This window comes from Oncorhynchus mykiss, chromosome 17 (genome assembly GCF_057628025.1).
Source record: "Oncorhynchus mykiss isolate SJ-2025 chromosome 17, ASM5762802v1, whole genome shotgun sequence".
In the NCBI taxonomy this organism is placed as follows: Eukaryota; Metazoa; Chordata; class Actinopteri; order Salmoniformes; family Salmonidae; genus Oncorhynchus; species Oncorhynchus mykiss.
In genome coordinates, this window is record NC_143038.1 from 25,194,084 (window position 1) to 25,219,969 (window position 25,886).

The window sequence follows — 25,886 nt, forward strand, 5'->3', positions numbered from 1 at the left end:
GGTAGGGCCAGACCTACCGGGAAGTCATCAAATGAACTTTGTCGGACATTCGGTTTCCGTTTTATAAAATAAACAAGTTTTTGACCGTTTTTCCGCTGTCCCGGAATTTCCCACAAGAGGGCATACGGAATCATATGGCAATTTGGCAAAACATCACGAATCACGACGGGGCCTTATCTCGAAAACGGAAAATATTTCGAAGCCGAAACTCGGTGAGCGTAGGTTTGGCATAATGGGCAGTTGGCCCCGAACAAGATGGCGTCTAGGCCTCGACGGTTTTTGAGTTATGGCCGTTTTTCTGGGATTAAAGGTCCTAAATGGAAATAGAGAAATTATTTTTCCACTTCAGGTCAAAGTCAAGGAGCCTCCGGTGTCAATAAAAAAAGAACCAGCCATTTATCTATCGTCATTTAAGAGAAAAGGAACAATGACATCTTGGTGATGGTCACAAATAGGCGTTTTTTTTTTTCAACGGTTACAGATCCAGTTGCAGGGTGTTCATACGAATCTTTTTAAAGTGTGCTGCGGAGCTCTGCGAGATTTCTGTGATTTTCTACGATTTTCTGAAATAACACACACATACTAAACCCTCCGTAAATAACTCAGTTCTTAACGTAAAGACTTAAAACTCAGGATTCTGTAAAAGCATACCCCAATGAGGATATGTGGTTAATTATAGCTTCCTGTGCCAACCGGAAGTGCCATAATTGGTGTCTCAGGGGCTGTTTCGAAGGGTTAAAAAAGTCAGATCTGTCCAAAACTTCATATATGTGATTAGGCAACCCCCATGAACTGTAAATCAGTCATTTTTCCCCAAAAAATTCAAAGGAAAAAAAAATCACACTAAAACACAACTTGGATGGAGGGACGTATTGGGGTGCGTAGAGACAGACAGTGGCTGCAATAGTTAGCTTTGTTGGAGCTAAAAAAGAACCGTCAGACCTAGAGTTCCGAAACTTTAGAAACCTGTTGTAGACCTCCGGTCGATGGTGCGTGGTGAGTTACGTGGCTCTAGACGGTTCTTGGACCGAGAAACAGCCACGTACATTTGCAATACCTTCAATTCATTTTGACCATTACGAAAATGACGACGTTTAGAAAAGTCTCAGAGACGCAAGGCTAGGTGCATTGAAACCGGCTCGGCCCATAGACGGACCCCAACGTTTCTGTCCGATAGCTCGTTCAAGGACCCCGTAGGAAGGCATGGAAAATAGTGGATTTTCAGCACCAATTAGGGTTTTTCTCGGACGCCAAATGACCTATCGAGCCGAAACTCGGGGTCGCCTCACATAGGACTTCACATAATGTCCGAACTGGACCCGCAGCTAGAACGTAACTATGTGTTTTACCTTTTTATTATGTTTTAAACTAAAGGCGCTGTGAATTATGGGACTGCTCTGACATATGTGATAGTTGGCTTCTAAATGAGTAGGAAAAAGTGGGTTTGGTGTCATAATGACATCTAATTGACTGATGGACACTGACTTGCTAGTTGACTTTTGTGCATTTGCAATATGTTTAAACAGAGAGGGACCATCACCAAAATGGCATTCTGAAATCAATACAAAAAATGGCATCACCATAGTCTCCAGACTGTGCTGAGTTCAACGACCTATCCCGCTTGACCGTAGCTCGCTCGGTCTAAGCGCAACGACCATTAGAAAAGTAGGCCCAAAATGAAGCCTGCCCCACAATGTCATTTGCTTTTGAGTGACAGTGAGAGAACCGTTTAGGTGAGAAGAAAAATTACACCACATGAATGTTCCTAAGGTCCTCCCGATCCGTGCAAGCCTAACCTTGACCGTGTGGCATTAACCCTTAACAGTAAAACAGTGTTTTTTGATCTCACAGATTACAGTGTCATCTCTCCCCATAGGAATACATTGCCTGCACCCCTAATTTCAACCTGAAGTCTATATGGGTTATGAATGCCGTATGAACCTGTCTTCGGTACCAGTCCATCAGGCCACTATGAGGTCTACCTGTGTTGATTCTGAGCTTCCTGGACCAACCGGAAGTGGTTAAAATGCCCCTAAAAGTGTTTACCCATACCCTGCCTGCAGTTTGATAGACATAGTGCATTCAACCCTGTGTAAATCAGTCAATTCTTAACGTAAGGACTTAACTCAGGATTCTGTAACAGCATACCCCAATGAGGATATGTGTTGATTTGTAGCTTCCTGTGCCAACCGGAAGTGCCATAATTGGTGTCTCAGGGGCTGTTTCGAAGGGTTAAAAAAGTCAGATCTGTCCAAAACTTCATATATGTGATTAGGCAACCCCCATGAACTGTAAATCAGTCATTTTTCCCCAAAAAATTCAAAGGAAAAAAAAATCACACTAAAACACAACTTGGAAGGAGGGACGTATTGGGGTGCGTAGAGACAGACAGTGGCTGCAATAGTTAGCTTTGTTGGAGCTAAAAAAGAACCGTCAGACCTAGAGTTCCGAAACTTTAGAAACCTGTTCTAGACCTCCGGTCGATGGTGCGTGGTGAGTTACGTGGCTCTAGATGGTTCTCGGACCGAGAAACAGCCTCGTACATTTGCAATACCTTCAATTCATTTTGACCATCACGAAAATGACGACGTTTAGAAAAGTCTCAGAGATGCAAGGCTAGGTGCATTGAAACCGGCTCGGCCCATAGAGACGGACCCCGACGTTTCTGTCCGATAGCTCGTTCAAGGACCCCGTAGCAAGTCATGGAAAATAGTGGATTTTCAGCACCAATTAGGGTTTTTCTCGGACACCAAATGACCTATCGAGCCGAAACTTGGGATTCGGGGTCGCCTCAGCTAGGCCAACACATAACATAAGAAATGGACCCGCAGCTAGAACGTAACTACGTGTTTTATGGTTTTTTTATGGTTTGAACCCAAGGCGTTGTGAATTTTGGGCCAGCTCTGAAGTATGTAATAGTTGGCTACTAAACGAGTTGGAAAAGGTGGGTTTGGTGTCAGTTTGTATCAGTTTGGTGTCAGAATGATATCTAATTGACTGATGAACTCTTGTACATTTGCAATATGTTTAAACAGTGAGGTACCATCACCAAAAGCGACATTCTGAAATCTACCCTAACGAGCGATTGAGATGAACCAGAATCACTGCAAAGCCATCCCGAGTTCATCGGGCTAGTCAATTTCACATTCCTGCAGGATTTTTATAGCATGACCAATTCGTGATGGTACCTGCCCATTAAAACATATTGCAAATGCACAGTGACTTTGAAAAAGTAAGGAAACATAAACAAAAAAAATCAAAAATTTTTTGGGGGGGGTGACCAGATGCACGTGCATTTGCAATATGATTCTATAGTGAAAAAACATATTGCAAATGCACAGTGACTTTGAAAAAGTAAGGAAACATAAACAACATTTTTTTATTTTTAGGTGACCAGTTGCACGTGCATTTGCAATATGATTCTATAGTAAAAAAACATCACCAAAAGCGACATTCTGAAATCTACCCAAACGAGCCATTGAGATGACCCAGAATCACTGCAAAGCCATCCCGAGTTCATCGGGCTAGTCAATTTCACATTCCTGCAGGATTTTTATAGCATGACAAATTCGTGATGGTACCTGCCCATTAAAACATATTGCAAATGCACAGTGACTATGAAAAAGTAAGGAAACATAAACAAAAAAAATCAAAAACATTTTTTTTTGGTGACCAGTTGCACGTGCATTTGCAATATGATTCTATAGTGAAAAAACATCACCAAAAGCGACATTCTGAAATCAACCCAAACGAGCGATTGAGATGACCCAGAATCACTGCAAAGCCATCCCGAGTTCATCGGGCCAGTCAATTTCACATTCCTGCAGGATTTTTACAGCATGACAAATTCGTGATGGTACCTGCCCATTGAAACATATTGCAAATGCACAGTGACTTTGAAAAAGTAAGGAAACATAAACAAATGGACATAATGAAATCATCATTTGTTTTTTCCCGGTTACCAGTTGCACGCGCATTTGCAATATGATTCTATAGTGAAAAAACATCACCAAATGGACATGATGAAATCAACACAACGAGTGATGGAAATGAACAACTATCACTGCCCGGCCGTCCCGAGTTCATCAGTTCAGTCAATTTTGGCCCCCAAAAAAATTGACTTTGGACTTTGACTTTTGACTTCCTATGAAATCATATTGCAAATGGACAAATCATGTTCCTTATGCACAAGTAAAAAAAAAAAAATTATGATAATAACATTTTACAAAAGTATATTCATACACTTCTTACACATGATTAATTGTCTTAAAATCGAAACAATTTCGAAAAACGGTCCAGAAAGCACTTTTTTTAGTTTTTAAAGTTTAAAAAAAAAATCAAATTTTCGACTTTTGACTTCCTATGAAATCATATTCCAAATGGAGAAAACATATGCCTTATGCACAAGTAAAAAAATAAAAAAATAAATGATAATAAAGTATGACTAAAGTATGTTGATAAAGTTCTTATACATGTGTAATTGACACAAAAATTGAAAGAACTTTGAAAAACGGTCCAGAAAGCACTTTTTTAAGGATGTGTGAAGTTTTTTACCAAATTTTGACATTTTTGACTTTTGACTTCCTATGAAATCATATTCCAAATGGAGAAAACATATGCCTTATGCACAAGTAAAAAAAAATAAAAAATGATAATAAAGTATGACTAAAGTATGTTGATAAAGTTCTTATACATGTGTAATTGACATAAAAATTGAAAGAATTTTGAAAAACGGTCCAGAAAGCACTTTAAGGATGTGTGAAGTTTTTTACCAAATTTTGACATTTTTGACTTTTGACTTCCTATGAAATCATATTGCAAATGTACAAAACATATGCCTTATGCGCATGTAATTAAAAAAAATAAAAATATGATAAAAAAATTGGACAAAAGTATATTCATACAGCTCTTACACATGTGTAATTGACAAAAAAATCGAAAGAATTTCGAAAAAAGGCCCAGAAAGCACTTTTTTAAGGGGTGAAAAGTTTTTGAAAAAAATATCCTTTTTTCAAAATTTTTCTTTTGGATGTTGACTTGGGTTACATTTCCAATATGAAAAACCCCGGTGGAGCGCATCGCCCCCTGTTGGATTTTTGAGGTGTTACAATTGGCAATTGCCATATGGCATTTGCCATATACTTTACACGAATCAACGCCGCTTTGGGTGGTATTGGACATCGTGTATATGGTTTGTCCAATGCCAATATGTTGCCATTCATTTTTGTCCAATTCAGGGGGGTATTCCCTTACATATGTGATTCTTTCTGGGTTAGTCTTTAAGCGCTTTCCACACCAGGATTGTGTACCACTTTTTAAATTTATTATTCAAGCTCTGTGAAATTGGTTGTTGATCATTGTTCGACAACCATTTACAAGTAGATTAAGTCAAAACTGTTACTCGGCCACTCAGGAACTTTCAACGTCATCATGGTAAACAACTCCAGTGTATATTTGGCTTTGTGTTTTAGGTTATTGTCCTGCTGATAGGTGAATTGATCTTCCAGTGTCTGGTAGAAAGCAGACTGAACCATGTTTTCCAATAGGATTTGGCCTGTGCTGAGCTCCATTCAGTTTATTTTTTTATCCTGAAAAACTCCCCAGTCCTTATTGATTACAACCATACCCATAACATAATGCAGCCACAACTATGTTGAAAAATATGGAGAGTGGTACTCAGTAATTTGTTTAATTGGATGTGCTCCAAACATAACACTTTGTATTCAGAACAAAAAGTTATTGCTTTGCCACATTCTTTGCAGTACTACTTTTGTGCCTTGTTGCAAACAGGATGCATGTTTTAAAATATTTTATTCTGTAGGAGCTTCCTTCTATTCACTCTGTTAATTAGGTTAGTATTGTGGAGTAACTACAATGTTGTTGTTCCATCCTCAGTTGTTTTCTCCCATCACAGCCATTAAACTCTGTTTTAAAGTCACCATTGGCTTCATGGTGAAATCCCTGAGCGGTTTCCTTTCTCTCCTTCAACTGTAGTGACTGGGTGTATTGATACACCATCTCAAATCTAATTAAAAACTTCACAATGCTCAAAGGGATATTCAATGTCTGCTTTTTTTAATTTAATTTTTTAAAAATCTACTAATAAATCTTCTTTGCAAGGTATTGGAAAACCTCCCTGGTCCTTGTGGTTGAATATGTGTTTGAAATTCACTGCTCGACTGAGGGACCTTACAGATAAATGCACAGTGGTTCTTCCTTTAAAAGTTGTCGTACTGCAGCACACCTGCAGAATTCTATGACCTGTTATTTATTAAATATCAGCCATGTTTTTTGTTGTTGTTAGAACATAGTATATGGGACTGAGTTTAACTTGTTATGGCTGCAATCCTGATATCGGGATAAGTGTCATCAACAACCGCTGAATAGCATAGCGCTACATACAATAAATATTACTATAAATATTTATATTCATGAAATCACAAGTGCAATATAGGAAAATATAGCCTTTTGTTAATCCACCTGTTGTGTCAGATTTTGAAATGATGCTTTACAGCGAAAGCAATCCAAGCGTTTGTAAGTTTATCGATCGCACGATAAAACATTAAGTACACTTAGCATCAGGTAGCTCGGTCACGAAAATCAGAAAAGCAATCAAATTAATCATTTACCTTTCGGATGTTTTCACTCACGAGACTCCCAGTTACACAACAAATGTTCCATGAAGAATATTTTTTAGATCCAAAATATCTCTGTTTTGTTTTTTGCGTTATGTTCAGAAATCCACATGAAAGAGTGGTCACGACAACCCAGGCAAATTCCAAATAGTTTCCATAATGTCCACAGAAACATGTCAAAGTTTTTTATAATCAATCCTCAGGTTGTTTTAAAATATATAATCGATAATATATCAACAGCAAATGTCTTTCACAGTAGGAGAGGGAAAAGTAATACCTATCCAAACTCTGTTGCGTGAGCAAAACTCATGTGACCACTTGACGCGATGTTATCGTTCTGGCTCAAAATAGAAGCCGCTTCCTGATTTGATTTTCCAGAGTTTCGCCTACAATATCAGTTTTGTTTTACTCACAGACAATATTTTGACCCTTTTGGAAACTTTAGTGTTTTCTATCCAATGCTAATAATAATAATATGCATATATAATCAACTGAGACTGAGAAGCTAGCTGTTTACAATGGGCACCAAGCTACTCAATACTGCCCCTGCAGCAATAAAATTAAAACATTTAGCTTAATTAATTTGATTAATATTATGGTGTTTCTATTCCAAAAAAACAAATCCGTTTTCTGCTAGGAAAATATGGCTCTGTACAACGGGACCGGTCCGGCAATAGGTTACTGTACTAAGAGCAAAGTAATCCTAACATTTCCACACCCTAATTATAGGTCAATACCCAAACAGAGATTCAGTGAAAATAAAAATCACATTGATTTATCAATACCAGTACCCATGCTTGTCCCAGAGCAGTGCGAAATGGTACTGAAATTGTTGACCACATGTCATTTAGTGATATTTATTCCCATAGTAATTCGTTATGGATCCATAACGAAATAAACATCTGCATTACAATTTTAATGTAGGGTTAATAATAATATATTTGTAGGAGTTGATTCATTTTTTTTGGGGGGGGGGGGGGTGGCAATCTGGTTTTAGACTCGGTAAGATGGACTCACTGATTGTTGAAAATGATGAGCGATTGGCAAAGGCAATCAACATGGCTCTAATCACAGTCAGAAGACAGTTGGAGAAACTTGTGTGGACCGGTTGGGAGTAGACCTAGGCTACGAAGGGACTGCGAGTGAAGAGCATAATGAGCCTAACATTTCCAAATAAAATTCTGATTGTTTATCAAGACCAGTCCCCATTCTCTGTCATTCAGTGATATTGATGGCGCAGATGGTGCTGATAGTTGAAATAAACAAATGCATTTTGCTAGAGTATTTTTATAATTATTTTATTAACCTCTCTAGGGGCGGTAGCTTCCCACCTGACCAACATCCAGTGAAATTGCAGAGCTCCAAATTCAAAAACAGAAATACTGATTATAAAAATTCCGAAAACATACAAGTGTTATACAAAGATTTAAAGATTAACTTCTTGTGAATCTAACCACGGTGTCAGATTACAAAACGGCTTTACGGCGAAAGCATACCATACGATTATTTGAGAACATCGCCCAGCAGACAAATCATTACAAACTGTAACCAGCCAAGTAGAAGAGTTACACAAGTCAGAAATAGAGATGAAATTAAACACTTACCTTTTGATCTTCATATGGTTGCTCTCAGAAGACATTAATTTACTCAATAAATGTTTGTTTTGTTCAACAAAGTCTCTCTTTATATCCAAAAACCTCCGTTATGATCGCGTTTTATTCAGTAATCCACAGGCTCAAACAGTCACAACAGGCAGACAAAAAAATCCAAATTGTATCCGTAAGGTTCATAGAAACATGTCAAACTATGTTTTATATTCAATCCTCAGGTTGTTTTTCAGCCTAAATAATCAATCATTTTTCAATCGGACAATAACGTCGTCAATATAAAAGGTAAACAAGAAAGGCGTGCTCTCGGGATTGTGTATGAAAATGCTCTGACACTTTAGGGTCCAGTCATTCAGACTGGTCTTACTCCCTCATTTTTTCAGAATACAAGCCTGAAACAATTTCTAAAGACTGTTGATATCTAGTGGAAGGCATAGGAACTGCAATTTGAGTCTTAAGTCAATGGATACTGTAATGGCATTGAATAGAAAACTACAACAAACAAAAAAAATCCTACTTCCTGGATGGATTTTTCTCAGGTTTTCGGCCTGACAGACATTATTTTAACAGTTTGGAAAATTTTGCGTTTTCTATCCAAATTAACCAATTCTATGCATATCCTAGCTTCTGGGCCTGAGTAGCAGGCAGTTTACTTTGGGCACGCTTTTCATCCAGAGATGAAAATAGTGCCCCCTACCCTAGAGAAGTTAAGGAAAGTATAAATACTGTACAGTAGCCAAGCTATTAGACTATCCTTTGTAATACCTGCCAAAGGTGATTCTACAAAGTATTGACTCAGGGGTGTGAATACTTATGTAATTTCATTTTCAAAAATTGCAAAAAAAAAATTCTAAACATGTTTTCACTGTGTCATTATGGAGTATTGTGTGTAAATGGGTGAGATTTTTTAAATATTGAATCCATTTTGAATTCAGGCTGTAACACAAAATGTGGAATAAGTCAACGGGTATAAATACTTAGAGTTACCAGTTTTCTGAACGCGGTATAAATTAGTGAGTCTGGTCATGTTTAAATTCACCTGGGTTGGAATCAATGTTAGCTGATAAAGCCTAATGTTAGATCATGTTTTTCTTATGTTTTTGGAACACTCAATAGAGTAAGGCAATTATATATTCTTACTGTCCAATCACAGTGCGCGTGACTTGCTCGCTAGAGTTGTTTAATTTGGCTACCAATAAATGTTGCGACTTCACATTAAGCTAAAGCCATTAGCTAGCTAATGTTAAGCTACACTAGTTAGCTAACATTAGTCTTCAATTACCTTTCCAAGGGTGGCTCTTGATGCTGACACATTTATAATGTTCCTTACGATGGACTGCAATGGTCGCCGATACATCACTCCTCCAAAAGTTACAATATTTAAGTATTCCAACTAAGACACAGGAATCAGTGTGTTTTTTCAATTAAATCTTCACGTTTTGTAACCTTGATACGGACCCTACTCCTCCCACAAGTAAAGTTAATGATAAAGGAATCTGTCCTACCACGAATGCTGCCCGGTCTGAAACAGTGTAACGTTACGTACATACATTCTGCCTGATGATAAAAAACACATAAGAAGAACCACATTTTAGATAGTCAACTGGATTACATTGTTTGCCTATTTATATGGGGGACCAACCTGCCATAAATTACAATTAAATTAAATCATAAATAAATAAATCATCACGTTATCTTCTTCGTTGATGGGGTTTAACGGCGGTTGGCATCCAATGTTAATGATGCACTACCGCCACCAGCTGGATGGGGAATTGAATAAGAAACAAAAAAAAAACATTTTGGGAAAGTGGAGAAATGACATCATACAAAATACTAAATTAAACATGTCACTTCTTCAATCACAGTCCACTCCAAAAGACATCCCTACACAGGCACCTGTAATGGCGGAACATTCACAGGCAGGATTTTTTGCACGGCCTCGGCTGTGAAATCACAGCCAAAAAAACGTTCAGCTGCATTCACAATGATTCAAATTATCTTGCACTTCTTCTCTGCTTGTGTTGTACAATTTTTGACCAGCAATAAATAATACAAAGTCCACCTTTTTACCATGTAGCATTTCACTATCCCTCAGTTCTTCCCCACCACACTTTCCTTCCAATCTTCTCACCGCCTCCAGATAGGATACACGTTGGACACTCCTTACCCTTGCGGCCTCATACTCCTTCACTCTAACAGGGCACTCCAGGAATTCAGGCGCATGTTCACCTCCACAGTTGTAGCATTTCACTTAATCTGACCAAATCTTTTAAATTTACGACACTGAGGGAGGGGCTTGTGTACAAAGCTCTTACAGAGTATCTCATGAATCCTAACTTTGTATGAGAAAGGAAAGACTCAAAGAACAGTAGGTAGCATGGATGAAGTGATTTTCTTTTCTCCATCCACCATACAGGTCAGTCAACGTGCACTAAGCTCTTAATCAATGTCTTCAGTTATATCCTCTTCCTTTATATCTTGCGCCACCCCATAAATAACCCCCTTGATAGGAGCCCTGATATGCAAATCCATACAGGAAACATTCCACTCCGATATCTTTTTGAATCTTTACACGTTTCTTCTGCTCCAGACACACACACACACAAAAAATACGACCACTTCTTGTGACTCCGATTCCACACTTTCTTCCAACACATTCTAGATTTTTCTCGAGACGTTAAATGGATTTCCCAAGTAGAATTGATCCCAAACCCTCACTCTGACAAAAAAACAAGTCTAGTGGATTCCTATTTTCCACAGTTTTACTTCTCGTTTCCCTTTTTCTTCACCAATGTAACCCCCACCCATTCTCACTTTATGCACCATTAGCTTCACCCAACTCACTAGCGGTTACAAACAAAACCTCAGTTTCTGCCATCTTCTCCCCCTCTCTAGGTCAACACTCAACACATCATTAAATAAATGAGCAAGGAAATACAATACAGAATAAAATTATTTAATTTTCTCTACATATATGTATTTAATTATTTATGTATTATCTAATTATTCATACATATATATATTTTTATTTCTGTATTTCTTCCTCCAATATGATAATGGGGGGGGGGTGTAAATCAACGGGTGGTATGTCTGTGTCGTATCAAACACACCATTGGTTGATCAGTGTCACAATGCATTGCTGGACTGCTTTTGCTTTCTTTGGCACCACTTATGTGAAGTCAGCCAATGGTATAATTTGCAGTTTGCCTTCAAAATAAGTGTGCATTGAAACTGAGGCAAACGCATACAAATAGTGGAATCATGCCATATTTGGACTAGTTGATGCTTAAGTATAAAATGTTAAATTCATCAAAAGACAATAATTTGTTAATTAGACTTTTTTTTATCAGTTGAAATCGCACTGTGGGTGTATTAGACTTCAGAATTGGGGCGTTTACAGCCTTGCCTATCGATTTTCGGTCCATGAAATGTTCACAACTGAAGAGTTTACGCAAATATTTGTTGTGTATGTAGGTGGCAGGGAAGTCAAGCGCAGGATAATTAAACTTGGTATAATTGGAGTATTTTAATAACTTAAAACAAACTCCAAAACCAAAGTCCATAATAAAATAAATGTGGGTACAATAACCCGTCTCACACCAATCCATAAAACATGAACAGAACAATAAATAATCTCTGACAAGGAAACGGGGAAGGGGAAACAAAATGTTAAATACACAACACTGAAATGAATGTGATTGGAACCAGGTGTGTTAGAAGACCAGACAAAACCAATGGAAAATGAAACCTGGATCATTGATGGCTAGAAGACCGGTGACGTCGACCACCGAGCACCGCCCGAACAAAGAGGCATCGACTTCGCCAGAAGTCGTGACAGTACACGTCCTCCACCGGATCTAACACGTCCTCCACCGGAACCCAGCATCTCTCCTCCGGAGAACCCAGCATCTCCCCTCCCAGTCCATGAGGTACAGACATCTCGAATCCAGGATGGATCGAAAGGAGTACGCCGGGACCCCCTCAATATCCAGAGGGGGCAGAGGAACCTCCCGCACCTCAGCCTCCTGGAGCGGGCCAGCCACCAGCGACCTGAGGAGAGACATGGAACGAGGGGTTAATTGGGTAATTGGGGGGAAGCTATAACCTATAACATACCTCGTTCACTCCCCTCAGGACTTTAAATGACCCCACAAACCACGGACCCAGTTTCCGGCAGGGCAGGCAGAGGGGCAGGTTTCGGGTCGAGAGCCAGACCCTGTCCCCCGGTGCGAACATCTGGAACCAGTTGTCCACCGCAGGAGCCTCTGTCTGACTCGGATGACATGGAGCCAGAACCGACTGATACCGCAATACACACTGAAATGGAGAAATGGAGAATGGTTATAAAATGCAGACAGGTGCGACCACGGCCGTTGTGGAACGGGTAAGGGTTGTAACTTACCTCTGGGCAGGTGTCTAGGAGCCTTGCACTGGGCGCACACTGAGCAGGAGGAAACATAAACCCTTACGTCTCTTTCTAAAGTGGGCCACCAGTACTTCCCACCAAGACAGCGCACCGTCCGACCGGGACCAGGATGACCAGAGGGTGACGTGTGAGCCCAATAGATCAGCCGATTGCGGTTAGTAGACAGAACGTACAGACGCCCAGCTGGACACTGAGGGGGAGCGGGCTCTGCACGTGACGCCCACTCAATGTCCGCGTCCAGCTCCCACACTACCGGCGCCACCAAGCAAGAGGCTGGGAGTGTGGGAGTGGGATCCATGGACCACTCCTCTGTGTCATACAGCTGGGACAGTGCTTCTGCCTTGAAGTTATGGGAGCCTGGTCTGTAAGAGGGTAAACTAAAAACGGGTGAAAAACATGGCTCACCTTGCCTGACGAGGATTCATTCTCCTCGCTGCCCGGATGTGCTCCAGATTGCGGTGATCAGTCCAGATGAGAAAGGTTTTTTTAGCCCCCTCAAGCCAATGTCTCCACACCTTCAAAGCTTTAACAGCCAACAGCTCCCGGTCCCCCACATCATAGTTTCTCTCCACCGGGCTGAGCTTCTTAGAGAAGAAAGCACAGGTGCGGAGTTTCGGTGGCGTATCCGAGCACTGAGAGAGCACAGCTCCTATCCCAGCCTCGGAGGTGTCCACCTCCACTATGAAGACCAAAGAGGGATCCGGATGCGCCAACACAGGAGCCGAGGTAAACAAAGCCTTCAAATGCCTAAAAGCCCCGTCCGCCCCAGCTGACCACTGCAAGCGCACCGGCCCCCTTCAGCAGTGAGGTAATGGGAGCAGCCACCTGACCAAAACCCCAGATAAGGTCAGGAAAAGTGACAGACACAAATATATGTGCGACAGAGGGCTCTGGGTGAGAATGGTGCCAACTCACCTGGGGTGATGCAAGAGCGCCCTGCCTGCTGCCTCGATTCCCAGAGGAACCAAACCGGCACCGACCAGCGGTGTGCCCTCTGCGGCCTCCCAGCTCCATGGGAATCGAAGAGGGGTTGCGGGAGGATGGAACCACTAGACCCCGATCTGAACGTCCACGAATAGCCAGCATGTTGTCCAGCCGGATGGACAGGTCCACCAGCTGGTCGAAGGTGAAGGTGGTGTCTCTGCAGGCCAGCTCCTGCTGGATGTCCTCTCATAGACTGCAGTGGTAATGGTCAATCAGGGCCCTATTGTTCCATCCCGCATCGGCAGCCAGGGTCCTAAACTCCAGAGCAAACTCCTGCACGCTCCTCGTCTCCTGCCTCAGATGATAGAGACGCTCACCCGCCGCCCTGCCCTTGGGTGGGGGGGGGGTCGAAAACTGGTGAACGGGTGAACTCCTCAAAATGGTCCAACGCCGCATCTTCCCCTCCACACACGGCGCTGACCCACTCCTGGGCTTTCCCGGTGAGGCACGAGACGAGGGCGAAAACCTTCTCATGGTCCAATGGAGCCTGTTGGACCGTGGCCAGATAAAGGTTTAATTGGAGGAGGAAACCCTGGCAGTTGGCAGCACTTCCGTCGTTCCCCCGTGGCATGGGTAGACGAATCCCACTGGGCTCAGGTCATAAAGAAGCGCCCAGGATAGACCCTGGTTGTGCTGGTGGAGGCACTGGAAGAACTCCCAGCAGTCCATATTCTGGACAACGCGATCCATTGCGACGCTCAGATGGTAAAGCTTCTCCATATTCTCCTGGAAGCGTTCCTCCTCCATGTCCGGGGTACTTTCGCCTACTGACTTCATATTAGGGTCAGAGATTCTGTCACGTCGTGTATGTAGGTGGCAGGGAAGTCAAGCGCAGGATAATTAAACTTGGTATAATTGGAGTATTTTAATAACTTAAAAAATAAACCAAAGTCCATAATACAATAAATGTGGGTACAAGAACCCGTCTCACACCAATCCATAAAACATGAACATAACAATAATCAATCTCTGAAAAGGACATGAGGGGAAACAGAGGGTTAAATACACAACACTTAATGAATGGGATTGGAACCAGGTGTGTAAGAAGACCAGACAAAACCAATGGAAAATGAAACATAGATCAATGATGGCTAGAAGACCGGTGACGTCGACCGCCGTGCACCGCCCGAACAAGGAGAGGCATCGACTTCGGCAGAAGTCATGACAATATTAGCATTGTAGCTCTTATTGCAGAACCTTAACTGTGGGTCCATGAAATCCGATCAGTCCAGAACAAAACTGTGAAGAGTTTACACAAAATATTAGCTCTTACTGCAGTACTTTGACACAACTGTGAAATGAGCCTCATTAGCTCACCATTCAACCTACTGTCTATTGAACATTCATAATTGCAATGTACAGCCTTACCTCATTTCATGGACCCAAAATCCATAGGTTTCAGACTACTCAGTGACACCCACATAACACAACTGTGAAGGGTTTATAAATAGATACATATCTATTCCAAATATGGCATGATTCCACTATTTGTATCCATTTCAATGCTGGACTTTTAACATTTAAGGCAAACTGCAAATTCCACTATTGTGGCTAATCTTTGTGGCGAGCTTCACTTAGGTGGTTCTGGAATAATTTTATGGTTAGATGAAAGGTCAATATGTGTGTGTGTGCTAACTGGAAGATGTTCAAGTACCTGTGTGAGCGAGCAGGACGAAAGTTATCAAGGGAGGGGGTCTGTGGACGAGTGCGCTGAGGCAGTAATGTCTGTAATTACATCAGATGCAGATGGAACTGTTCCAGTGGGTATGGGTCTGTGAGAGCCGGAATTCTTACTGGTTGGTAGTTGATCAAATACTTATGTCATGCAATAAAATGTAAATTAATTACTTAAAAATCATACAATGTGATTTTCTGGATTTTTGTTTTAGATTCCGTCTCTCACAGTTGAAGTGTATCTATGATACAAATGACAGACCTCTACATGCTTTGTAAGTAGGAAAACCTGCAAAATCGGCAGCGTATCAAATACTGTAGGTAGGGTGTCTGAGTTGAAGTATTTAGGTATGTGGTTTGATGAGAGGCTTACGTGGAATAGATATGTTCAGTATAATGAAATTGAGTGTAGGAAGGTTCTGAACCTCATGAGGACAGTAGCAGGATATGATGGGAGGTCGAATAGACAAACACTGTTGTATATGTACCATACATTGATCAGGTCATCTTTTGATTGTGGGTGTTTTCTACTGTACATGGATAGGCAGCCAAAACAATACTTCAGCACCTGGATAGGATACAGTCAAGGGCCCTGAGATTGTGTGCGGATAGCTTCAGGACGACACTATCCACCTGAGGCATTGCAGGTGGATAGTGGGAGACTGCCACTGAGGATAAGGCAGGACTTGCCTTACAAACTTGCCTTACTGGGCGAGGTTGAAATTGAGTTCAGAAGGACATCATACGGTCATGGCAACTTGGTAATGCTGGGAGCGAGAAGTGGGTAAGCAGAGGACGTACGGGTGGACAATCGGTCAGAAGGTGGTAGAATATGGACTGGGGAGAAAGAGATAGGGCCGGCAATTGCATTGGGGAAAGTTCCTCTATGGTTGTTTCCGAAATCAAGTGTAGATGTGGACATGATTGAGGGCAGAAAAGAATGGGGTAAGGACTTGAGAAAGTGTGTGGTGAGATATGTAGATTATCTTTTTATTTGTTTTTAAGGATATATACAGATGGTTCAAATGATGCAGTCAGTGATATGGTAGGGTGGGGGCAAGGGTGTATATCCCATATTTCAATGTAAGAGTATGTAAGCGGTTAACTGATTGTGTCGGTGTATGTGGCCGAGTTGATGGCCATGATTATAGGTTTGAGATGGGTGGAGGAGGTGAAACCACTCAGAGTGGTGATTTGCTCTGATTCGGCTTCAGTGTTGAGTAGTGTGAAGACGGGCTGGTCAGATAGGGGAGACTTATTTGTGGAGATGATGGTGCTGTTAATGGGAGTGGAGAGGATAGGAGTGGTGGTAAGCTTTTGCTGGGTTCCCGCCCATGTGGGTCTGGAGGGTAATGAGAAGGCCGATGTCGTGGCTAAGAATGCTGTGAGGAGAGATTGGAGATCATGTCCCACTGGGCAGCTGGGATGTAAAGTCCTTGATCTGGGCAAAAGGGCTCGATCTTTGGTAAAGGGAGTTGGGATGCTTTTAGTAAGGGGAGGTGGGGAGTATGGGCTGTAGGACAGGAAATTGTGTGGACTCCTTCTTGCCTACACCCGTCTCTTGGTCTTTTCTAGGTTAAAAATGATGGCTGCCTTATTTCAAAAGCAACCCACCCCTAACACAGCCACCTGGTGCAGGCAGACAGTCAATGGGTAGCTTCCAAAACTGTTTTTTACCTCAAGCAAGGACAATGTTCCATTTGTTCTTTTTGTGTGTTTTTATGGTGTGCGTGCGGCACAGCAGCATATAACAGATTTTTATCACCAATTTCCACCCCAAAGGTGACATATCATATTGATACATAGCTATATGCGCTACACATTATTGTCTAGGGGATGCTAATGTGAAACATGGCCTTTAAACTTTGAACATGTTAGATACCACCAACATACTGAACGCAGCCCAGACAAATGCAATCGAGCATCGCGCCGGGGCATTGATCAATCAATGGTGTTTTAGATACTACCGACATATGTTTTCTTAACACCCCCTCATTATGATATTGGAGGAAGAAATACATAAATAAATACATGAAGAAATAATTTAAATTAATAAAATAAAAGAAAGTGGGATTCATTATTTAAATAATGATTTATATATTTGTGTGCATTCATTCACCCATTTCTTTATTTACTTGTGCTTTTATTTATTTATCTATTTATATGTCCATTTCTTTATTCATGTATTTATCTATTTATATGTGCATTTATTTATTTATTTATTACTTTAAGTTCTTGTTGTGATGTGTGTTTTGTCCTACATTAATATATATTTCCTGCTTCCTATTTCCTATATAGTTCCTTTTTCCTTTTGGTAGGCCGTCATGTAAATAAGAATTTGTTCTTAACTGACTTGCTTAGTTAAATTAAATTTAAAAATTCAAAAAATCTACTTATATATGATTTTTGTATCGGAATAACTGCTGCTATTTTCCTCTTTGTGCAAGGATGGAAGAATTGTGTTCCCACAGTAGTTTCTCAACTTTTACGCATTACTTTTAGCATTACTTCAACACTGATGTTTGTGTTCATTAATGCAAATAACTAATGCATCTAATCATATGAGATTATAAGGATGACAGAACTACATGAGTTTTGTATTTAGAATTTTGTGGTCACACATTGAGATTCGTGGTTGCAAGTACAATTCGCAAATGTGTAATTTATTTTCACAAGCTTGTATCATGTGTGAAAGATTTAACAATGGTCGCAAACGTATGCTTGCAAGTCTTATTGAATGTATTCAAATGTCAAGTTACAATTTGTTTTCTGAATTATTACAAATCCATTTACGAGTATGAATAATCTGCAGTGAATCAAAAAATACACTTGCAGATTTTGAATCTGTGCATTCTCTGAGTTCTGTCATTGTCACTTTACCCCAAAATTCGTAAGCTCCTGACCATTCAGTTCCCTCTGCCAAAACCATGGCCGCCTCACCATTGGCTGGATTGTTCCATCAATCAATTCTCAGGAAGTAGTTACCCACACAAGCAAGAGAAGATGAGGTAAATAAAATCAAAACGATCTACTTGAAGGTAATTGTCTCTTATCTGTGTACATCAATTTGTTTATTTTTTTGTGTGTGAAAATGCATGACAGTAGTTTGCTTATCATGTGAAATACAGGTACCCACATTCTTGAGTAAAAGTAAAGATACCTTAATAGAAAATGACTCAAGTAAAAGTGAAAGTCACCTGGTAAAATACTAATGTTACTTGAGTAAAAGTCAAAAGGTATTTAGTTTTAAAAAGAAACTATCAAAAGTACATGTAATTGCTAAAATATACTTAAGTATGAAAAGTAAAAGCACAAATAATTTCAAATTCCTTATATTAAGCAAACCAGATGGCACAATTGTTTTATTATTATTTATTTTGTATTTTTTTTACAGATAGCCGGTGTGCCAACACTCAGACAACATTTATAGATGAAGCATTTGTGTTTAGTGAGTCCACCAGATCAGAGGCAGTAGAGATAATCAGGGATGTTCTCTTGATGAGTGTGTGACTTTGACCATTTTCCTGTCCTGCTAAGCATTCAAAATGTAACAAGTAGTTTTGGGTGTAAGGGAAAAATGTATGGAGTAAAAAGTACATGATTTTATTTCGGAATGTAGTGAAATAAAAGTAAAAGTAGAAAAACATATAAATAGTAAAGTACAGATCCCCCTAAACTACTTAAGTAGTACTTTAAAGTATTTTTACTTTAGTACTTTACACCACTGGTGAAATATAATGGTACATTTCAGATTAACTCCAGACCAGCCATTGCACTGACAGCCACTATTGCATTAGCTATTTGTCCTCTGATATTCATCCTAGCTTTGCTATGAGCTGTCTAGCTTTATCAGGCAGTAGTTATGGGAAACCAAGGCTTTCTGAAGGCTTTGGAGCTTCCACCAAATTGTGCCAAAAACAATTTACTCAGAGCTTCGTTAGTGACATCTGTTGGTCAAGCAATAAAAACTCAGTGGTGCCGCTATAGCCTATAGTCTGTTTTAATACCAGGTTTGCATCTTACATCATGCTTCCCTTTTTTGCCTTTAAGTTGACTATTTTTCTAAAAAAGACTATGGCATTTAAGGATGCTTAATAAGACAAGCTTATACTATACTAAATAAAAACAAATTATTTGAACAACAGTGCAGAAAGTATGGTTTAACATTTAAACAATTCTCAATATTGTGCCTTCAACAGGATTTGACCTCACACCCTCAAGTCCTTGATTGTTCTATAGTTCCCTACTCTACCTAATAAGCTATCAGGTAGTGAAACTACAGTATATGTTCAAAGTCCTAACTATATTTGTAAGTATGGTGTACAATAGAAGTTTGTGTTTGAAAGCAGCTTGAAATCAAAGAAAACGCCGGAACCACGGCAAAAACCCTGGAAGACTGACGGGGCACTGCATTGTGACGCCCCCTCGCAGCCATCTTGGTTCTCCTCCTCAATTGTAAAAAAAGATTTGGAAGCTATAGAAATGCATTTATTAATGTCTACATTTGTATTTATTTTTTACCCCTTTGTCTCCCAAATTGGTAGTTACTGTCTTGTTCCATCGCTGCAACTCCCGTACAGACTCGGGAGAGGCAAAGGTCTAGAGCCATGCGTCCTCCGAAACACGTCCCTGCCAAGCAGCACTGTTTCTTGACACACTGCTCGCTTAACCTGGAAGCCAGCCACACCAATGTGTCGGAGGAAACACCATACAGCTCGGTACCGGTACCCCCTCTATACAGCCTCGTTATTGTTATGTAATTTTCTTGTGTTGCTTAAAAAATATATATATTTTTACTTTAGTTTATTGAGTAAATATTTTAACTATATTTCTTGAACTGCATTGTTGGTTAAGGACCTGTAAGTAAGAATTTTACGGTAATACCTGTTGTATTCGGTGCATGTGACAAATAACATTTGATTTGATTGACAGCCGGTGACCGAAGTCTGTGTCCATGCGCGCGGCCCGCCACAATGACTTGCTAGAGCGCGATTGGACAACGACATCCTGGCCGGCCAAACCCTCCCCTAACCAGGACAACGCTGGGTCAATTGCGCGCCGCCTCATGGGTCTCTCGGTCAAGGCCGGCTGCAACACAGCCTGGGGTCAAACCAGGTTCTGTAGTGATGCCTCTAGCACTGCGATGCAGTGCCTTAGACCGCAGCACCACTTTTGGGAGGTGTCTACATTTGTTTTTGACACATTTATTCTATTACAGACACCTTCGCATACTTTTAAATTATATTACAGTGGTTTGTCCTTTAAAAGTTGCAGTGTACTGCAGCACAGCTTGCATGGTGCCGCAGAACTCTATGGCACGTTATTTAATTGTCAGCCACTGCTCCCATTAATGCTAGGTAGTACTAGTTTGACCACCAGAGGGCATCTTTGAGAAGCATTTGATAGCCTTCAATAGTGGCTGAACTAGAGAATTTAAAACCTTTTTTGTAAGAACAAAGTATATGGGACTATATTGCTTAATTAATTTGATTAATATTATGGTGTTTCTATTCCAAGAAAAATGGAAAAACCCTCTGTATTTCCGTTAGGATGGAACAGAAAATATGGCGCTGTATAATGTGACCGTCGGGAGTCTACAGTACTGGGCTATTTAGCTAAACTACATTTGCTAGCTATATTTTAAAGACTTATTACAGACTTTTGTACACTTGTCAGACAACTTCATTCCGCTGCATGTTTATTGATTCATTGGTGACTGAAAAAGTTGGCAAAGAAAATGCCCCTCATGATTTCACTGCAAATAGACAACTAGGCCGTATTGGTTGTGTATAATTTGGCTGATGTGTACATTTACATGAGTGTTTAATTAGCTAGTTACTTTCATATGGAGAGGGAGTACGATCACTAGAAAGCAACATTCTGCCAGACCACCACAGGTAGTACCAATTCCTCCCGATTCGGCCTATACCTGGTGCAAACTCGGGACCTCTGCCTTGCTAGCACACGTGTCCACCAGTCGGCGCCACAAGGAAATCTAGCTATTCGCTGGTGCAAATGGGGACACTTCAGGCTGTGGAGTACATTTCACACATCCCCATGTGCTACATTCACCCCTCAAACTTACTCAACAGCAATCCCAGCGCAATTGTAGCTCCGGGTCACGACTGTGCTACACTTATGAACTGGATATTGTATGTGAAATTTCCATTTATATCAATGACACTAACAAAATGGTTGGATTGTTCAGAAACATGTGCAGTACATGCTAACACGGCTTTGGTTATGAAAGGTACATAATTTATTTATTGTCATATCCCTGTCAGGCCACTGTATGCTGTGACAAGACCCTGGATGGTGACACACATCCGCTTTAAGCTGCCTGACTGACTACTGGGGCCTTCAGTGGTACCTTCCTTATCTCTGTTGCCTTATCTCTGTCTCGTAGCCATTTAACATGTATGGTACGGAACCATTAAAATTCATACAAACTGCTACGAAAACAAGTACTAACTTATATTAACTTGTCCCTGGCTACGTTTAGACAGCTGCCTTTTTGTTGTTTAGGCTCTGTACTCCAGCACGTTTGATTTGTAATGAAACAGTGACTATGAGGTTAAAGTGCCGACTGACAGCTTTGATTTCAAAGTATTTTCATCCATATCGGTTTGGTCATCCAAGTATTTGGTCCCATATTCACAGCACGCTATGACTACATCAAGCTTGTGTGTCACACCCTGATCTGTTTCTACTGTCTTGTGCTTGTCTCCCCCCCCCCCCCCCCCCCCACACAAGGTGTCTCCCATTTCCCCCCATTATCCCCTGTGTACTTATACCTGCGTTTTCTGTTGGTCTGTTGCCAGTTTGTCATGTCAAGTCTTACAAGCGTGTTTTCCCGTTTTCCAGTTTCTCTAGTTTCTGTTTTCTAGTCCTCCCAGTTCTGACCATTCTGTCTGCCCTGACCCTGAGCCTGACCCTGAGCCTGCCTGCCGATCTGTCCCTGATTGATGCTGCCTTGGATTTACTCACCTCTGCCTGCCCTTGACCTGCCGTTTGCCTGCCCCCTGTTTTGCAATAAAGATCTGAGATTCGATCTGTCTGCCTCCTGTGTCTGCATCTGGGTCTTATCCTGACTCGTGTAAATCTGACTACAAATTTGTTGAGTGCATTTTCTGTTTGTTTTGGTTTTGTTTCAGATCAGTTTGTGCCCAATAGAAATTAATGGTAAATAATGTATTGTGTCATTTGAGTCACTTTTATTGTAAATAAGAATATAATATGTTTCTAAACACTTCTACATTCATGTGAATGGTACCATGATTACAGATAATCCTGAAATAATAATCATTATTTACGATTCAGAAACAGTTCACCTGATATGGATAAATACCCTCACATTTAAAATTACAATCTACACTTTAACCATATAGTCATTGTATCATTTCAAATCCAAAGTGGAGTACAGAACCAAAACAACCAAACATTTGTCACTGTCGAAATACTCACAGTATATTATAATTAAAATCAAACTACATAATCATCATAAGAAAACATTCAAGTTCATTGTCTTATATCCTTGAAATATGCATGACATAGTTGAAAGATATGGTAACACTTTACTTGACACCCAATGTCATAACACTCTATGTCATAACAGCTGACATTAACTTGTTATAATCTGTCATCTGGTCATAATACTGCAATGACCATATATTTACGCCTGTTCTGATGTACTGTATATTGTGTTATTTTATGGCTGGTCATGACACCTACATAAGAGTGTCAAAACCCACATTTATTCCCCCCAAAAATGATGTGCCAAGAAGTTTCCTTTCGCTTGACAGTTTGTTTCTTAAATCCTTTGTTGTTGTTGTAATGAATTCTTTACAGTCATGATTTTTCACATTTTAAATAACGTGTAGAAAATACACTTTATGACACTGTCATGAAGAATTATGACCATCCTGTGTCACTTTACTTGGACAATGAAAATACACTTTATGAAACTGCCAAGAAGTATTATGACCATCATAATCATATAAGCCAGAAAGGCCTGTCACATACATGCTCTTATATCAGCCAGAAAGGCCTATCACATACAGTCAAAAAGAGGGTGTCTTGTCCTGCTCCTGAAATCTGCTCCTGCATTCATCCCAGTCATCAGCAAGATATCATTGGGGTAGGTGGATGTCTGACATCAACATATGTGCAATTATAATTATAATTGAATATGGTCAATTTAAAATATATATACAGTACAAGTCAAATGTTTGCACACACCTACTCATTCAAGGTTTATTTTTTATTTTTTACTCTTTACTACATTGTAGAATAATAGTGAAGACATTGACACTATGAAATAACACATATGGAATCATGTAGTAAACAAGAAAGTGTTAAACAAATCAAAATATATTTTAGAATTTAGATTCAATGATTCTTTGCCTTGATGACAGCTTTTTACACTCTTGGCATTCTATTGACTATTGGCTAACGTCGATTCCGAAGCAAACACCAATTATCCCAGAGCTAGCCAGCTGAAGAGTTCCATCAGCCACTCCTGGGCTACAATCACCTATCGGGACCCGTTTTACTGCCGATGCGGAGCCCCTTCGGGCCTTCACGACTGGAATACCAACGTTATCTGCCCGAGGGAGTTATTCAACTGGCCACTCCATCGCGACGTAACCTGAACACCCATCTGCCGCAAGCTAATCGTTATCTGTCTTGAGCATATTGGCTGCTATCTGAACAGATCTATCGAACAATCTTCTTGGGCCACTATAACTATTTTGACAATTGGATTGGTCCCCTCTACCACACGGAACCCCACTGATCTACCGATGGAAACGCACGAGGTGGCTAAAAACAGACCTCCATCTTCTGCTAGAATGCTACCCATGGCTCGGCTAGCTGTCTGAATCGACATGACCCCAACCAACCTCACTACTCACTGGACCCTTATGATCACTCGGCTAAGCATGCCTCTCCTTAATGTCAATATGTCTTGTCCATTGCTGTTCTGGTTAGTGTTTATTGGCTTATTTCACTGTAGAGCGTCTAGCCCTGCTCATTATACCTTATCCAGCCCTTCAGTTCCACCACCCACACATGCGATGACATCATGTAACGTCGGGTGAGTGATGAGTGAGGAGTCAAATGCAGAGAGCGAAGTGAACGAGGAAAACGCTTTAATGTCCTTCAAAACGTAACAGGTCCAAAACATGGGTGAATGCCCTAAACCACTGGCGCTAAACAAACCCAAAACCTAGTTACAAACACTGGACAGCGAAAACCCAAAACAAACCCGATACATCACCAAACGTAACAAACCAACAAGCCGGCACAAACATCAGCGGGCAAAACGAACTAAATAACACCCATCCCAAAACCCCAACAAGGAACAGGTGAAAACAATTAGACAAAAACAAACGAAAAGGAAAAAGGGATCGGTGGCAGCTAATAGACCGGCGACGACGACCGCGGAGCGCCACCCGAGCAGGAAGGGGAGCCACATTCGGGTGGTATTCGTGACACATCACCTGTTTTCAATGATGTTTCTAGAGACAATATCTCTTTCATCATCACTCAATGCCTAGGTTTACCTCCACTGTATTCACATCCTACCATACCTTGTCTGTACACTATACCTTGAATCTATTTTATCGCCCCCAGAAACCTGCTCCTTTTACTCTCTGTTCCGGACGTCCTAGACATCCAATTCTCATAGCTTTTAGCCGTACCCTTATCCTACTCCTCCTCCGTTCCTCTGGCGATGTAGAGGTGAATCCAGGCCCTGCAGGGCCTAGCTCCACTCCTATTCCCCAGGTGTTCTCATTTGTTGACTTCTGTAACCGTAAAAGCCTTGGTTTCATGCATGTTAACATTAGAAGCCTCCTCCCTAAGTTTGTTTTATTCGCTGCTTTAGCACACTCTGCCAACCCGGATGTCTTAGCCATGTCTGAATCCTGGCTTAGGAAGACCACCAATAACTCTGAAATCTCCATCCCTAACTACAACATTTTCAGACAAGATAGAACGGCCAAAGGGGGTGGTGTTGCATTCTACTGCAGAGATAGCCTGCAGAATTCTGTCCTACTATCCAGGTCTGTACCCAAACAATTTGAACTTCTACTTTTAAAAATCCACCTCTCTAAAAACAAGTCTCTCACCGTTGCCACCTGCTGTGTTCTGAATACCATATGTGAACTGATTGCCCCCCATCTATCTTCAGAGCTCGTGCTGTTAGGTGTCCTAAAGTGTGACATGCTTAACACCCCGGCCAGCCTACAATCTAAGCTTGATGCCCTCAATATCACACAAATGATCAATAAACCTACCAGGTACAACCCCAAAGCCGTATACACGGGCACCCTCATAGATATCATCCTAACCAACTTGCCCTCTAAATAATCCTCTGCTGTTTTCAGCCAAGATCTCAGCAATCACTGCCTCATTGCCTGCATCCGTAATGGGTCAGCGATCAAAGAACCTCCACTCATCACTATCAAATGCTCCCTGAAACACTTCAGCGAGCAGGCCTTTCTAATCGACCTGACCTGGGTATCCTGGAAGGATATTGACCTCATCCCGTCAGTAGAG

At 40.9% G+C, this 25,886-nt stretch overlaps 1 protein-coding gene and 1 long non-coding RNA gene across 4 annotated transcripts in view; one reads left to right on the top strand and one right to left on the bottom strand.

The window, feature by feature from the left end:
• LOC110493174 (ubiquinol-cytochrome-c reductase complex assembly factor 1) overlaps positions 1-9,754 on the bottom strand; it is a 60,824-nt gene extending 51,070 nt beyond the window's left edge. For 2 of the 3 annotated variants that reach the window (XM_036949840.2, XM_090205145.1), the window contains exon 1: positions 9,525-9,743. In XM_036949840.2, coding sequence (XP_036805735.2) covers positions 9,525-9,599 — 75 coding nt within the window. In that variant the 5' untranslated portion in view covers positions 9,600-9,743. Of the gene's footprint in view, positions 1-9,524 lie in introns of all 3 variants that reach the window. The other variant, XM_036949841.2, reaches the window with a different exon arrangement.
• An 8,551-nt stretch (positions 9,755-18,305) lies between these two features.
• Positions 18,306-22,377, top strand: LOC149975885 (uncharacterized). Its single transcript, XR_016488138.1, has 3 exons — positions 18,306-18,364; positions 19,871-20,044; positions 20,259-22,377. It is a non-coding gene; the product is annotated as an uncharacterized LOC149975885 (long non-coding RNA).
• Positions 22,378-25,886: the final 3,509 nt, after the last annotated feature.